The 17,310-nt window shown below is 33.7% G+C and overlaps 1 protein-coding gene across 1 annotated transcript in view; it reads left to right on the top strand.

Annotated features, from left to right (window-relative positions):
* Positions 1–17,075, top strand: part of Meox2 (mesenchyme homeobox 2) — a 62,479-nt gene extending 45,404 nt beyond the window's left edge. Inside the window, exons 2-3 of the mRNA XM_020152710.2 lie at positions 4,243–4,415; positions 15,674–17,075. Of these exons, the coding sequence (XP_020008299.1) occupies positions 4,243–4,415; positions 15,674–15,898 (398 nt within the window). The 3' untranslated portion in view covers positions 15,899–17,075. The remainder of the gene's footprint in view (positions 1–4,242; positions 4,416–15,673) is intronic.
* The last annotated feature ends 235 nt before the right edge of the window (positions 17,076–17,310 follow it).

The following is a 17,310-nucleotide window of genomic DNA, read 5'->3' as shown; positions in this document are numbered from 1 at the left end:
GTAGATTTGGTTTACTTTATTAGAGAAATGAGTATCATAGTTGCACTTTGTTTTAAGTCAGAGATTTAAGAAATAGTGGATGTTGTACTGCTATTCTACTCTAGGTCTAACATGGTTATTTTCCAGGCAATTTTTTATACCTTATCCACCTCAGGATATAATACACACATTCATTAGTAATAGTAACTGTCGCTGTGGATTTTACATCAGTGCAGTGGATTGGCAACAGGATTTAAAAAACCCTAGGGAAGTTTATTTACTTTTTAAAGAAATAGCGAGCCTAAAATGCCCACTCATTAGTTAGCTGGAGTAGCAATTTGGATCAATGCCCATAAGGAAAGCAATTTCCCATTTAAATGTGAAAATTACTAGCATCAATAGGATTATCTTATAAATTTTCTGCCTTCATCCACAATACCTATGCCTATATACAGATCATTATTATCTTCTTACATCTATAGACTTAGCAGTTTTGTTAACAAATACCAGAAATCTCTCATTTTTAATAGTTTATAGAACACTTAACAAGAAATTGCAAAGGACTTGAATATTTTAAGCTTTAATATTCTTCCCTCAGAGTAGGAGCAAGACTTCACTTTAGATCAAGCTATATGGACATCCCATTTCATTTTAATATTTTATAGACATAGGTAAATTACATCTATCATTTAAACAAGTTCAGTTTGCCCAGAGTAGCTAAAATATACTCCATAATACCATATTATTTCTTCTTTGTTAAAAAGCTTTCTGTACCATGAGTGAACACACCAAGCCCTCACATCACTTGCCTTAAATAAAACATTATTATCGTTTGGCATAGTTTTGCACTAGGGAAAATAAAATGTCACATGTGTAGCAGTTCTAAACATTAGACAGAAATGATCCTTGGGGAACAATTTTTATCCTCTACGGAAGTATTGCAGACTTCTTCCATTAACATAGTCCCAGGGAGCAAAAGGTTAGAGACCTGGGATTGCCAAGGATACCTGAGCACATAAGTCAACATTTCCTCAATGCGGCAAGAGAGTAAAAGGGTGCACCCACAGGTGCATTAAAGTATCTGAGACGAAAAATAACAATTGTAATGTTTTACATAGGAATATACTCTACAGATGGTGACATTTTGTTTGTGGTTGTAGGGAATACAGAAAAGCAGTTTCCAGATTCCCCCTCAAAACACCTACCATTTGGCAAAGGTTAGAGAAGACAGAGTGAGCTTTGCTTCAGTTGAAACAGCTGGGAAACAGATGGAAACTGATGCGAAATTTGCCAAAAGCCTTGTCCAAACTTCCCACCCATTTTCCACCAAAGAAAGCTAATCAGGTGATAATAGCAGAGGCCTCAGGGTCAACAAGTGTCAAACTTCGAAAGCTAAAAAGAAGTCATTTTTAAAAAAATTTCAAGATAATAAGAAACAAAAGTCAAAAACTGAAACTCAAGGGAGTATGTTTCTAATGAGAGTGGGAGCATTGTGTGGGTGAAAATCACAAAAGAACTACAATACTACAATAAAAGAAGTGCCCAGTGGATGAAAGGACACTGGTGTTACCTTAACTCCATTGATATTGCTCTTATGTGATAATGGCAAGAAACACCCATTCTTCTTCATATTAATTGCAATTTAATGATTCCTTCTTTGATCATTGTAAATTTAAGTGTACATGGCTCATTTTATTTTACTCACTGGATTTCACTTGTGAGCAATTTTGGTTTAGAATTCAAGTATTCAGTAAATGGTTTTGGGATTTAAGTGTTGAGTGACGGCCAGATTTTTGCTTAAATCCAGTCACTGGGTATATAAACCTCCTGTTGTATATTGCTAGTCAAAGTGGATGTGTGTATAGATCCATTACTTGTGACTGTCCTTCCAAGTACTGCCCCATGTCTTGTATGTTCTTGTGTGTATGTGTGCCATTTATGAATTATTTCTGAATTTTGCAAAAAGTTAGAAGAGATCAGGTTCAAAGAAACAAAAATAAATACAAGTTAATAGGCTTTTCTCAATGTGAATTTGTTCATTCATGCTTACATAAGGGAATGTGCTAACCATGAATCATTCAAACTGAATTGCACATGAGAAAAAATGTTCTGGCTTTGCTGTCAGTTTCCAGAGTTGCTTGACTGAAGGGAAAGGAGCATTGTCTACATATAAAGATTAATCAGCAGCAGATTTCAAGCAAAGAGTGACTCCAAATTGGCAAAAAGTCTTTTGATTCATGTAAGAACACGGATGCCTGTGAAAGGGACTTATCAGAATATTCTGTGCTGTGACAGAGTTTGTAGTCTGCCAGAACAGCCCATGGGAAAAGAATTTAAATATTTTTGTTCAAATAATGCCAGAATAGTTCAATGTGCCAATGATGGAGATGTTGGCAAATTTGTATTTTAGAAAGCTTGCAATGAACTTCAGTTTCCGCTCAGAGCCAGGTAGGTTGACACTATGTAAACGTACCTACTCGAGCACTCACACTTCATCTATTTTATAACTCCCCCAGTCCCACTGGCCTATAAGATGTAATCAACCTGTGTGTGACATATCACCAAACACTTTCTACATGAGATAAAGTATCACTTTGACTTGCCAAAGTGGGAAGCCAGTCAACCAGGAGATAAGTGACAAGTCCAGAAGTGTGGTCAGTGAATGAAGAATTTTACACAGAGCCAGTGTGCCAGATAGTAAATCCTACTCTGATGCATCAGAGGAAAAGGAAAATCCAGTATGCACATGTCCATGCAAACCTATTATTGCTGCTGCTCATAGACCTAGAAACTTTAAATCTGTCTGTTTAGATTCTGGTAAGAATCAAAACAAATGTGTTTATATTAAAATGCCCTGTCTAGTGAATTTCCACTATGTGAAACCCCCTTTAGTTAGACAGTTAGGCAGACAGAAAAGAAAAGAACACATACATGTCAATTTTTGTACTACTTAGCATGGTTAAGATGAAACAACAAATGTAGCTTAAAAGACCATTTTAAACCATACCATATTATATTTGTCAATTTAAAAAGCATTTAAAGTACCACTCTTTGTACCTTTGGTTAGCCATCACTTTTCCTGCATTAGGTTTATAGAAGATTACCTGTACTCCCACTTGAAAAAGCTATCACAGCTCATTGTGATACTCAAAAATAATTAGAAACCGGAAATAACTTTCAAAAGAGTACTAGTATGCCCTTTGTCACGATTGTGTTGATATTTCACTGAGAGTAAATGTGACAGGATTTACTAAAGCCCGGCACAATCACTTCTACTTGGTGTACATAGATTATTTTCCATCTAGACACTCATTCTGCAGTGTATTATAAATATTTCTAACCTCCATTTTGAGATTATAAGGCTGCATAAAATACTATATGGTAATTATATATTAATCCATGAAGAAGAAAGATGGAATGACATGTTCCAGGTTATTGTTATTTTACATGACATCATAAGATTTGATGATATGTATACTTGATTTTAGATGTTGTACAGCTTATGTTTATCATATAAGTTATGAAAAACATTTTAAAACTCTATTTATATTTTAAGTCATATGAACACAATTTTATTTACAGTTTCCACATTGAGCTTTAAGTAGGACAGGGAAGGGTAGAAGAGATGATCTAAACAATATACAATATAAGCCTATTTGGAATTGTCACAATGAATATATCCTAATAAAAAATTTAAGAAATGATTCCACATTGAGCTAAGTATGATATACAACAAAGAATATAACTATTTTCATCAAAGAAATGGTATTTAAATAGACGTAAAAACACAAGTATACACAAATGTTTGCATATGCTCAGTCTGAGCTTGAACTTTTATAGCCAGTTGCTAAACATTTGGTTATTAAAATATCCATTACTACTTCTTTAGGATTGTGTATTCAATCATACTTGGACCTCAAGTGTATGGTTAAGGCCAAACTTCATATCTATAAGTGTTTTCTAGTGAGGCTTTGATTTATTTTATTATTATTATACCATAAAATAAGCACTAAAATTTTTTTGCTTATGTTTTGTAAGACAAAAGTTAAACACTTCCCCAATCAGGCTGTGAATTAATGAAAAAATAAGAAGTGTATCTTACTCTGTAAAGGTGAGATCAATTTTATGGTCTTTGTTCTCCGCTTGTCCTCTGTGTAGCAAAGTACCTAGAAAAGTAGTTTCACAGTACCTGTGAATGATAGGATTGCATGTATTTGAATGAATGCATTAACACCAGTGTTCTTTTACCGTCGATTTTTTCAGACTCCCAGGAAGGAAATTACAAATCTGAAGTCAACAGCAAACCCAGGAAGGAAAGGACAGCTTTTACGAAGGAGCAAATCAGAGAACTTGAAGCTGAATTTGCCCATCATAATTATTTGACCAGACTGAGAAGATATGAGATAGCAGTGAATCTAGATCTCACGGAAAGACAGGTAAAATAAGACTGTCATTGTATGATCTTTTAACTTGCTTTGAGTCAACAATCTTTTTTTTTTTTGCCATTTTTGAAATATCTGATCATTGTTTCTATCAATTGGAAGGCTGGCACACTAGTCGATGATGGAGGTTTTGGTCAGAATAATGGCAAAATAACAATAATATAATGATGTCTCAAAGAAAGCTCCATTTATTGAGTTTAGCAAGGGACATTTTATTCTGTGATTATGACCTTCCAGCATTTTTTGTTTAAAAATATCATTTTTTATAGCAGTTTCATATGGTAGGAATTTCTTGTGCTTATATTTAAAATTCTTCTTATTAGGCATTATTAAAAGTGAGAAAACCCAGGTTAGTTTTCTGTGCTGCTCAGGATAGGGTATGGTATGTTATAATAATACATTAACCCTCAAACCTCAATGGCCTAACACACAAAAGTGTTCATTATTTTCTTACCCTCCATTAAAAACTCTACATGTCCAGCATCCCAAATAATCACTCATACACCCAATTCCACTCTTTGGCACAGCAACATGTGGTGTCCTTGGTAACCACAGGAGGTAAGAAAGAAGTGGAAGCGCATGAATTGACCTCTGAATGTTTTCACCTGGAAATGAACCATGTCACTTCCACTCACATGCTAGTGTTCAGAAACAGTTGAATGGTGAAGTTAAGTTACAAGAAGGCTGGGTAACTAGGGGAAGCAAGGGCACATAGACCATTGGTAAATATTCCTGCCACCTTAATACAGTATTTTGAAATCATACTGTGTTCAGTAATTCAAAATTCTGGTACCTACTCAAACAACACTTTGAAGTTATTAATGATCTACAGACCCCCAATAAATGAGACCTAAATAATATTTAAAAATTAGTTGCCTTTTAGATTCCTCTCTTAGATTTTATTTGGATGACAAATGATGTACTGCATTTGGGACACAGAGCATTCTTTGTACAGATTCTGAGTTGCAAAAGGAGACTGAAGCCTACTAATGGTTAACAGTTTCTAATCTTTAGAAAAACATTGCACTCACAAACATCTTTATGGACAGTGCAATTATGATTGGCACTTTGGGCTAGAGTTTCATTTCCTCTTTTACTGTACTTATTTCCTCTAGGGATGCTATTGGAACCAAGGAAATTGACAGGGTATGGACAAATAAATACATTTCTTTTGGGAGCAAGTTATTTATCCAGTCTCTTAAATCATCTTTCTTTGTGTTAACGTTTAAGATTTCAGCTTTGGTAGGTTATTTCTGGGTAGTAGAAATATACACAGGAACACTTTTATCTTCTGGTACTCTATATTTTATTAAATATTATGACTTGTACCAAAGTTATGGGGCACAACACTTCCTTCATCTGAATGTCACATACAAAGTTCCCTCTGGCTACTTAAAAAGCTAGATATTGATCTACCATTTGATCCAGCAATACCACTCTTGGGGATATACCCAAAAGACTGTGACACAGGTTACTCCAGAGGCTCCTGCACACCCATGCTTATTGAGGCACTATTCACAATAGCCAAGTTATGGAAACAGCCAAGATGCCCCACCACTGATGAATGGATCAAGAAAATGTGGTTTCTATACACAATGGAATTTTATTCAGCCATGAAGAAGAACGAAATGTTATCATTCGCTGGTAAATGGATGGAATTGGAGAACATCATTCTGAGTGAGGTTAGCCTGGCCCAAAAGACCAAAAATCGTATGTTCTCCCTCATATGTGGACATTAGATCAAGGGCAAACACAACAATGGGATTGGACTTTGAGCACATGATAAAAGCGAGAGCACACAAGGGAGGGGTGAGGATAGGTAAGACACCTAAAAAATTAGCTAGCATTTGTTGCCCTTAATGCAGAGAAACTAAAGCAGATACCTTAAAAGCAACTGAGGCCAATAGGAAAAGGGGACCAGGAACTAGAGAAAAGGTGAGATCAAAAAGAATTAACCTAGAAGGTAACACACACGCACAGGAAATCAATGTGAGTCAATGCCCTGTATAGCTATCCTTATCTCAACCAGCAAAAACCCTTGTTCCTTCCTATTATTGCATATACTCTCTCTACAACAAAATTAGAAATAAGGGCAAAGTAGTTTCTGCTGGGTATTGAGGGGGTGGGGGAGAGAGGGAGGGGGCGGAATGGGTGGTAAGGGAGGGGGTGGGGGCAGGGGGGAGAAATGACCCAAGCCTTGTATGCACATATGAATAATAAAAGGAAAAAAAAAACCACAAAGTTCCCTCTCTAAGTGTATAGCATTTGGCACATTGGAAAGCAGCACACATCTACATAATCATGTTTTATTTTCTTATTTTTTGTATCTGGAAACTGCAAAATTAGGATGGGAGAGGAAATACTCTTTCTTATATACAGAGACAGCAAATTCCAGGAAAGACAACCATGTCTTATATAACACATGCAGGAAGTAAGAAACTTCTAATCTCTATATACGACAGATAGACTACTATGCTGTGAGCCATGAGCAAAGTTAAGACTCTGTGCTTACTAATCTAGGGGTGGTCATGGATCAGAGATTTACTTTTATCTAAAAAATGATTTCTTCTTTGAAGGAATTGTACAAATCTGGTTTTCAGAATTTTGAAGGTATTTTTGGGTATTCCTTTTTTTCTGGCTGACTTGATTATGCATGATTTGAATTTTGTAATTCCTACTTGAATAATAGTCATGTTATTCAATCTCACAAAGAAGTAAGGTTCATATCTGTATCTTCCATAATGAATGTTAGATGTGTCTATACTTTCCTTTATAATCTCTTATTCTCTTTGACTCTCATCCAGTCAAATAAAAGGGGGGAAAGGAGGCTGATCATGCAAAGTAACTCCATGTTAGCAATCAGCTTCTAGTTTCCAGCTTCCAGCTTCCAACATGTTCTCATGAAGATCTACAGTTAGTAATCTTTGTCAGGTCACTTAAAACTCTTTACAGAGCTAGTCAGTCTAAGTGTTCTCCTATCACAAGGTCTTTTCAGTTGGACAAACTTTCTTATTTTTGTTTTTTTCTACATTCAGATAGATTTGGAAAAAGCTCTCATTAGATTTTTAATATCTCCCAGTGGGAAGCAGGGAGAAAGTAGCTTCATGAGCATATAAAGAGAATGGTACAATGAAAATTTTTATAGAGTTAATGCTGTCAAATACAGAAGGAAAAGAAGATCCTTTCACTTTTTGAAACCTTTTCACAAAGCTAATCAAGGTACAATGCTGCAGATTTGTAAATGAGCTAAAATTACCGGAATAAACAGATTAAATTCATGATACCTCTGCCAAAATAAATGGGAAATCCCACCTAGTTGGATCATACTCCATTAGTGGAAATAAAACATTATGTTTTGCTTGTTACTCGTAATCATTACATGGCCAAATGCCAACTGTTTTAGAATAGCCATCCATTTTTTGGATGACTATAAAGGAGAATAATTTTTATGTCAAACATACAGTGGTTTGCCTTTTGCTCTGCATTTTTATATAACCCTACTCTATTTTGTATTTTTATTTCTATAAATGTAGAGGAATAGACTGAGCTATTTAGCTAATAATTTATCTCCATGACAATATTGTCTGTTCAAGTTGATCCCCAAGACTACCACCATAACCAGTGATTTTAGCATATTTCTTCCTTTCTTACTGCTGTATTTAATGTTTCCCTTGCTTAATTAATGATATGTCAGGTATTTTGAAAGATTGAACATGATTTGAGTCCATTTGGAAAAAAAAGGATCCCATTGGGTGAAAGAGTTAATGGTATAAGAAAAGGAAAGTTAGTTTGAAATGAGAAAAATATTTCTGATAATTCTGGTTTTTGTAATATGTACTGACAACTTGTAAAGACCTTTGAAATCCAGACTCAAATCTATCTGACTTGTTGCTTCTCAAAAGAGTTACTTCTCGTTCAGTTTGTTACTTGAAAATGGCTGACATTACCTAATGTGTATTCAGTTTGTTCAAAAACATGAGGAAAAGCAAAACTATGATTACATTAATTGCATGACTTGTAAGACTTACAGACTTAGAAAAAAAGAGACTTTAGAACAAAGTTGTAGAAGCAGAAATAGAATTTCCAGGTCATAAACACTGTGCTAAAATAGAGGATAAAGGTGAGAGGCAGCACCGTACAGAGGAATTTAGTCTCTATATGAAAGATGTCCTAACCCTCCACACATTCAAAATGTATTTTCCAATCCTGGTATGCTGCTGAGACAGAGTCCACTCAGTTACTGTCTCCAACATGGAAAGATTCCTTCTTTTAATGAGATATAAACTAATCTATTCAGACAGGAGTACAGAGACCATCTTTTCCTTGCTTTTTACGATGACCTTAAATCCTACATGTCTCCAATTCTTCTGTTCAGCTACAGATTCTGCCACTGACTTGCTTGGCTAAGTGTTTCCACTGCCTATTTCCATTGGGTGTACTAGACCAACTGCCATGACCAAATGTAATCTCTGGGAATATTACAATTAAATTCAAAAATTATATTTACACAATTATTTTCTGTAAATTTTCATATCTTAGAGCTGTGAATATTCATCAGAAAATGCCTACAGTATTTTGATTGCCCACATAAAAATGGAAACAGTTGAGTAGTTAAGTCTACAAATTCCAGGTATCCTTATGTTTGGAGACATAACGATATGTCAGTGACATTTTCAGTTTTCATCCAGATGTCTGGTGTTCTCTCTGTTTGTTTCTTCAAAAGATAGACATTTGTAGTATTTTATAAATGTGGATTATGGATATAGATTGAAATATTTTTCAACCTATCTATCCTGGTTACTTTAGGAAACTATGTGATGATAGAGATTCATGTTTTATTTTTGCTCTCTTCTGATATATTGTGAACACTAAAAGGACAGGCTTTATGAACTTATGCATTCAAAGCTGCAATGTGAAGGAATAAAGAAGTCAAACAGAGCAAAAATCAGGTGGGGCTGTTATTTAAGTTACAGAATACCTGCCTAGCATGCATGAGTCCCTTAGTTCAAACAAACAAATAAAATATAAATAAATAAATATCAATATGTAGCCAATACAATGATCCTTCTTAAAAGACAAAAATATGATTTCTAGATCCCAATGTACATCATCCAAACATTAATTACAGAGAAATTCTCTTGGTTGCTTTCTTCTGTACAAACAATCAAGATGGGAATAAATATTTTTATACTTATTTAAAGAATAGTTTGACCATGGAAGCAATGTAAATATTAAATTATTTTTTAATCAGAGGAGAAAAAAATAAAACCACAATAAAATATTTTGAATATTAAAGACTATAACTGGATACTTACATATTAGGCACTATTTCATCAAGCTATTATGACATTTTGATTATTTTTCATCATGAAAATTTCACTGAAAAATATTGTCTGCATGTAGAGATACTAAGACAATATAAGACTTGGTTCATACTGCTATGCTTTTGTGAAAAAAAAACATTTTCTTATTACTCAGCTTCTTAGTATAAAAGCTTTATTTTATCTGAATTTTATATGGACTCTTACCCCAGATCCAAGCTTAAAAAAGGAAATATTAAAAATAAAACCCGATTTATCCAACACTTTCTAAAAAATGTTGCAGATCAGAAGATACACTTGACTAGAAGCATAAATGAAATTATAAAAATTCACAAACTTCATGTATAATACTCAAAGATTTCAATTCCAAATTTCAATTGTGTCTAAAATATTTCATGACCCTATTTCCTACAATCTCATGTTATAACCTGGGTTACTAGGATTAAAAACGTAAAACTCAGAAGGCACACAGGAAGCCAACAATAGCAAGAGAATTTGTTTCCCAGAGAAAAGAAATTCTTTGCTGTAGTAGCTGTGGGGTAACATGGCAGTGTGAGTAGGACACTGAGAACAGCGGTAGGGAGCTATGCCATCTCCTGCACCACCAGGACTATTGTAACAGGGATTATCAATGACAATATCTAGACAGCAAACCGCTTAAGGACATTCTGTGAAATGTGAAGTTAACCCTCGCACATCTCAGTATATCCCAAAAGCCTCACATACAGTCCGTAATATAGGTTGATTTTTACAAGTCTCTCTTTTTCTTGACAGTGAGTGCCTTAAGGGCGGGGACTGTGCTCTGATTATTTGGGCATTTCTCACTCCACCACTGTTTTTGATCTAACTCACTACTAACTACCAAACATTCAGCAATAATGTAAATGTAAGAATGAATACATAGCATACAAGTCACCAAGGAAATGTGAGATTATTTTCACTCTGCATAGTTTAGAAATACACATTAATATAGGTGTATAACTTAAAAAATCATTATAATACTAATTTAAAAAATAAAGTGTCAGGTATTGAGATAGTACCTTAAAAATGAAAAGAAACAAAAACTATTATTTTCATTCCAGTCAATGAAGCTGGGTTAATGCGGTGATACATTTTATTTACAAATTTACTTTGCTTTTATTATTCCATAGGTAATATATTCCATAGGAAATTATAACCTGGATTACCTTTATAGATTGTTTTTTTGCTAATACTGTGATGCTAACAAAGAAACATGTTTTTCTCAAATATCTTTCTCTCCTTATTTCAATTAACCCAATATTTTACAGCATTTTTAAAAGATGGTTCTTGATGCTATGACTTTTGGATATTTGTACTATCCTTTACCATTTCTATTAGATGAGTCCATTATGTGTCTGTTGCTTTATATTTTCTTTTGTTCCATTACTAATATTACAAAGTTCCATTAACAAATATGTAATTTAAGAGTTAAAGAGAATAGTATATTATTAAAATTGCTGTATTATTACCAAATGCTTTCACCCACACATATATGTGTATATCTGTACATATTTGTGTATGTATATTTCTATAAGTGTATGTTTGTATACATAGCTAGTATTGACAGCTACAAAGTCTTTTATCAGTGTGCATATTTCTAAAATGGTAAAGTTCTACATGGTGGATACAGAAAACACCATTAGTATTTCAAAACTCAATACCATATTGTTCATATCTTTCTTATTTAGAATTACACATTTTGTACTGGCATTATGGAATTTCTATACATTTTCTCCTAGAAAAAGAAATAAATGCAGATTTATGAGGTCTGTGCCTTCCATTTTTCTGTGAAAATTATTTTGGTGAACTGTTTTAGCTTTTGGTGACAGTGACGATGATGATGACTTATGTGTTTTCTTTCCATCTACAATTGTCAATGGAGAAAATATTCCTATGGGGAATATTGAGGGTTCATATTATAGTATTACACATATGAACATTGAGGCAGAAAATAGTGTAAGTTTCTAAAATTCACAAAGTCTCAGAAGTGAAGCCAAGATTAGAACCTAGTTCAGGTGGAACAGATATAATGTCACATGTAGAGTTAAGCTTGCAAAGGCAATTAAACTGAGTAGGATAATTACCTCAGTTATAATACAGGAAAACAGTATCATATTTACAAACCTAATGATATCAAAGAGGAGAATTACTTGAATGACAGAAATCATATGGATGGGACTTACATAGTTGATATACCTCACTTTTAATATCCTGAATACTTTAAAAATAGGAGTTCAAAATACAATAAGAACAACAATAACAAAAACCCAGAATCTGGAACCATGTTTTTCTTCTGTTCAGTCTTAAACAAGTAACTTTAACCTTTATTTCAACTTCTGCATTTATTAAATAGAAACATTTGCAGTATCTAGAAAAATTTTATTAGAAATAATTCATAAGCAGCACCTTTAGTATAGCTCCCTACCCCCACATAGCTACTTAATAAAAAGCAACCACAGAGCCTTTTGATTAGTAAGTAGTAATAATGTGAACCCCAATCAACTATATTTAATTAATCTTTTTGCTTCACTTTTTTGTTCTTTACTTTCAAATGGAGTAAATTATGTATGGGTAACATATATGGTTTCAATTATGGCTCAAAGTGAGACCACTGAGAGTCTAAAGTTGAGAAATATTTTAACTCATAATTTATTATGCAAGTATTTGAGGAAATACTAACTGTGATGAAGCATTGTTGTTTGAAGATCACTGATAAAAATGTCCTTAAAAATTAAATATATATTTCTTCACTTTCTTCTTAGCACTGTGTAGTTATAGAAATTCAGATTGTTTCTAAAATGAAAGTGGAGAATATTGAAAATATTTTTAATGTAAACTATTAAAGCAGACTTTCCTCCATCTGATATTAAGATTCATTATAAAATTATAGTAATGAAGATTCTGCAGTGTTGTTAAAGGTATAGAAAAATGATAAAGGGATGTAAACAGAATATACTCATAAAGTTCAGTATAAGGAAACTTGATTCATCACTGGAAAAAGATGGATAGATGCACACACACACACATATATATACACATATATAGGCATATATATGCATATATATATACACCTATGTACATATATATAGGAAGTACTGGGGTTTGAATTCAGGGCCTCACACTTGCTAGGCAGGCACCCTTACCACTTGAGGTACCCCACCAGCCCTTTTTACATTTTTTATTTTTTGTTTTCTTATTTTTTACAGGTTGAAATTAAATTTTTCATTTTTTAAGTGGATACTTTTTTTAATTGACAATACTAGGGTTTAAACTCAGTGCCTTTTACTTGCTAAACAGGGGCTCTATGATGAGCCATGCCCTCAGCCAAAGGTGGACCTGGGACAGTTTGTTACTCATATGTAATACAGTAAATTTATTTTTTTCCTTTGCACTATATATAAAAACCAGTACTACATGGATTAAACACTTCAATTTGAAATGCAAACCTTAACACTTTTAAAAGAAGATGAAGAATGTTTTAGCAGCCAAAGCAGATAGAAACTTTCTTAAAGAAGACACTTGCCATAAAATAAATAATTGATAAATTTTAAAAAATACAAAAAGTTTCTAATCAACAAAACATACTCTAAGAAAAGGAAAAAGAAACAGCAGAGAGAGGAGATAGTAGCAGCCATATAAATGAAAATATTACGGTAACATTCAGAACATATTTTAAAAGTCTGCAAAAAATAAAATTACATTTTTTAAGTAACTCAATGCAAACCAGTCATGTGAAGATATTTCACTAAAGGAGAAATGTGAAGAGACCATTAATATAATGCTTTACTTTCGTACAAAGGAAATGCAAACTAGGGTATGGTGACATTTATAGTTATTGCGTTGGAAATTAAAATAAGTAATTCCAAATCTCAGCAAATATGTGAATCAAGTAAAACATGCAACTAGAATGAATAAGGGATTTAGATCAGTGCAAATTTGGGAAACAATTTTTCTATATTATTGTGTTAAGATGAGTGTTTATATACCATTTGGTCCATTGATGCAGCCCCTGGATACATACCCACAGAAGTTCTATCCCATGATTATCAGCACAGAAGTGCAAGAATGCATATGCTAGCATATTTACTAAAGAGGGAAATAAAGAAATCCAAGTGTCCATGAAAATAGAATGGATAATGTGTTATACTCATGCAATGTAAAAGAATATACAACAGTAAATAAATGAGGGCATGCAATCTCTTTCATCAACCTGGATACGGCAATTCTTGTAACTAATAACTTTCCAATTTCATAAGCCTAAAATAAAGTTAAACAGTATATATTTATTGTGTATTTATTTAACAAAGCTTTTCCAAGAACTAACTAGGTCATGAGAATGATATACAAAAGTTTGAGTGGGATAAACAGAGAAATACAACATAAAAGGAACATTCAGTTTAACTAGAGATAAGCAGTAAGAGATGCAATGTGAGAATTAAAGGTTTCCTCCTTAACAAAATACAATTATGCCAATATTATTCTGATTCTGATAATGGATGTTTGTTAAAGTCATGTTTTTTATACTATTATCTGGACACAAACATGCAAAAATGCATTAGTCAAATTCATTTAAGTTTTTTTGTGTGGGGGGAGGTACTGGGGTTTGAACTCAGGGCTCCATGTTTGCAAAGCACACATACATTCTATCTCTTGAGCCCTACCTCCAGTCCATTTTGCTCTGGTTATTTCGAGGATGGGGTCTCGGAACTATTTGCCAGGCCTGGCCTTTGACTGTGATCCTCCCAATCTCACCTCTCAAGTAACTAGAATTATAGGCATGAGCCACTGGTGACCTACTCAATTAAGTTTTACAAAGAAAACAATCTCTACAGAGCAATATGAGCTATATGTAAAGAACTATATGTAAAGAACTCAGCATCAGCATTTGATAAATACTGAGAATTTTTTATTGTGAACATATTTTTAGGGAATCATTAGTTCACATATTTGCTAAGTAAAATAAAATTACTGGGGGCAGAAGGGAAAAATGTATAGCTTTTTTTTTTAAAAAATGCCCTTTTATTATTGTGCTGGATGGGGGTACATTATGGCATTTACAAAAGTTCTTACAATGTATCAAATATACCGTACTTGAATTCACCCCTCCACTGCTCTCCTTTATCCCCTCTCCCTTATTCCTGGAATAGTTTCAACAGTTATCATTTTTCATTTACATACATGTCTATAGATTTTTTGCACTGTATTCATCCTCCTACTCCCTTTTCTCTCTACCTCCCCCCTCACAGTGGTACCAACCTCCACCTTCAACCCTCAGGACCTGTTCTGCCCCCTGTTCTCTGATTTCATAGGAGAAAAAAGAAAAAAAATACATTTTTGTTTGTTTGAGATAAATGTAGCTACACAGGGAGTTTCCTTATGCTATTTCCATGTAAACATGTATTACAACCCCAGTTGGTTTATCTTCTGTGAGATAGACTTACTGTGAGGTGGAGTGGTGAAATAAAGCTTTTGGAAGCTGTAGCATGTAAGTCCAATGGTCAATCTGAGATTTTTTTTTTTAACTTTGCCAGAGTTTTATTAAGACATAATCCCATGTAAATCAAGGAACATCTGGGCCTATCATAGTTCAAATTACAGTTTTCAAACTTATTTAGATGGATTTATTGGGAAGCAACAATACAATCATAAGTCAGTCTCAGAAACAGCTTCCTGAGCGTGTTTTAAATCGCTGAAAAATATGAAATCAAGTATGGTATGCGTTTTTTGAAAGTTTTAAGTTGTTGATATGCAACTTGATTAAATTCAATGTTGAATTATTTATATAATAATTCCTTCATGGTGTCTTTGTATAGACCTTTGAGTAACTATTTTTTACTGACTACCAAAAGGGGAACAAAATATCATTTTAATTGCCCATTTTGTTTTGTTTGTTCATTTTCCTTCTTCAAGGTGAAAGTGTGGTTCCAGAACAGACGAATGAAGTGGAAAAGGGTAAAAGGAGGACAGCAAGGAGCTGCAGCTCGAGAAAAGGAACTGGTGAATGTGAAAAAAGGAACACTTCTTCCATCTGAGCTTTCGGGAATTGGTGCAGCCACCCTCCAGCAGACAGGGGACTCTCTAGCAAATGAAGATAGTCACGACAGTGACCACAGCTCAGAGCATGCACATTTATGATATATACAGAAAGGACCAGCTCCATTCTCAGGAAAGAAATGTTGTGATGGCAAGCCTTACCCAAACATCGTTTACACAGAGAGCTGATTATGGTAGTGATGTGTAATATCGAATTCAGGCATCTCAAGTATGTTTTCATGATTGATAAAGGGTATACACTAAGTGCCTCTTATTGAAGATGCTTCCACATTGAAGACGGAGAAGGTGAACTTGCTTTGAATATTGCAAATATGTTTGGTTGTGTAAATGGCAGTAAGAAGGTGTGTGTTTGCTTTTGCTTGCACTGAAAATTAAATTGCTATCAAGAGCAAACTTGATAAGACATTTTTATTCAAGATGCCTCCAGAGTGAAGATGCCAAAGATGAACTTGCTTTGAACATTCCAGATGTACAAGGTCATGTGTATGACAGTGGGCAGGTATTTGCTTTTGCTTGCACTGAAAATTAAATTGCTATCAAGTATAAACCATGAAATATTGTATCCTGAACAAAGTGCCTTAAATCGCCAAATGAATAAAAAGTGTTTTTAACTCTTGTATATATTACCCTTAAGTCATTTTTCTGTCTTCACTAATTTTAGCAATGCATTCATTCATATTAGCTGATGAAAATAGGCACTCACCTTAACAACCAGAACCAATTTCTTGTACTTTTTATACATTTTTGTTCATACAGAGACAATCATTATGTGCTTTCTTGTGTTCAATTAGAGAAAAATGCAGTAGAATCTGATAGGACATAAACTTGTACCACAGACAAGACAAATCTTATGTTGCGTTTACTATCAACCGCTGCTAAGCTGACACATTATAAAACGTACCTAGCTCCTCAATTCTTCCTATCTTATAGCTTGAAAAAATACTTTAGGATCATAGGTAAATCAGTTACCTTGCAGAAAGTTTTGTATGCCAGACATTGTCTGATTTTATTTCTATAAAATGTTAGCAGTTATGGATATGATTTAATTAACAAGGAAAAGTTTTCTTCTTTATTGGCAATGGTATTAAATATGGTGAAAGCAAAGTTGATTCTTCATGTGGATATATGACAAAATTCTGAATGTCTTCAAATTAAATTCAATAAAATATCTTGTTTTCTTATATGTGACATACTCATGCAGAGCAACAATCTTTGTATTTTGTAAAAAACAGCTTAATAAATGGTCCTTTGTAAATAATTTTGGCCTCCCTCATGTGATTTCATTAATTTGAATGGCTTTTATATCCATACTTAAGAAAATCCCAAATTATCTGCTCTTGTCTAAATCCAGTTGGCTATAATTAATGAATCATATACATTTTTCATTTCTTTTTTGCAGGGGCAGTACTGGGGTTGTGATTACTAGGCAGGTATACAACCACTTGAGTCACTCTGCCAATCATTTTTACATTGGTTATTTTTGAAGAAAATAA

Source organism: Castor canadensis, chromosome 2 (assembly GCF_047511655.1).
Source record: "Castor canadensis chromosome 2, mCasCan1.hap1v2, whole genome shotgun sequence".
NCBI classification, from domain to species: Eukaryota; Metazoa; Chordata; class Mammalia; order Rodentia; family Castoridae; genus Castor; species Castor canadensis.
Note: the sequence above shows the minus strand (reverse complement) of the source record. Positions and strands in the feature narration are given on the sequence as shown.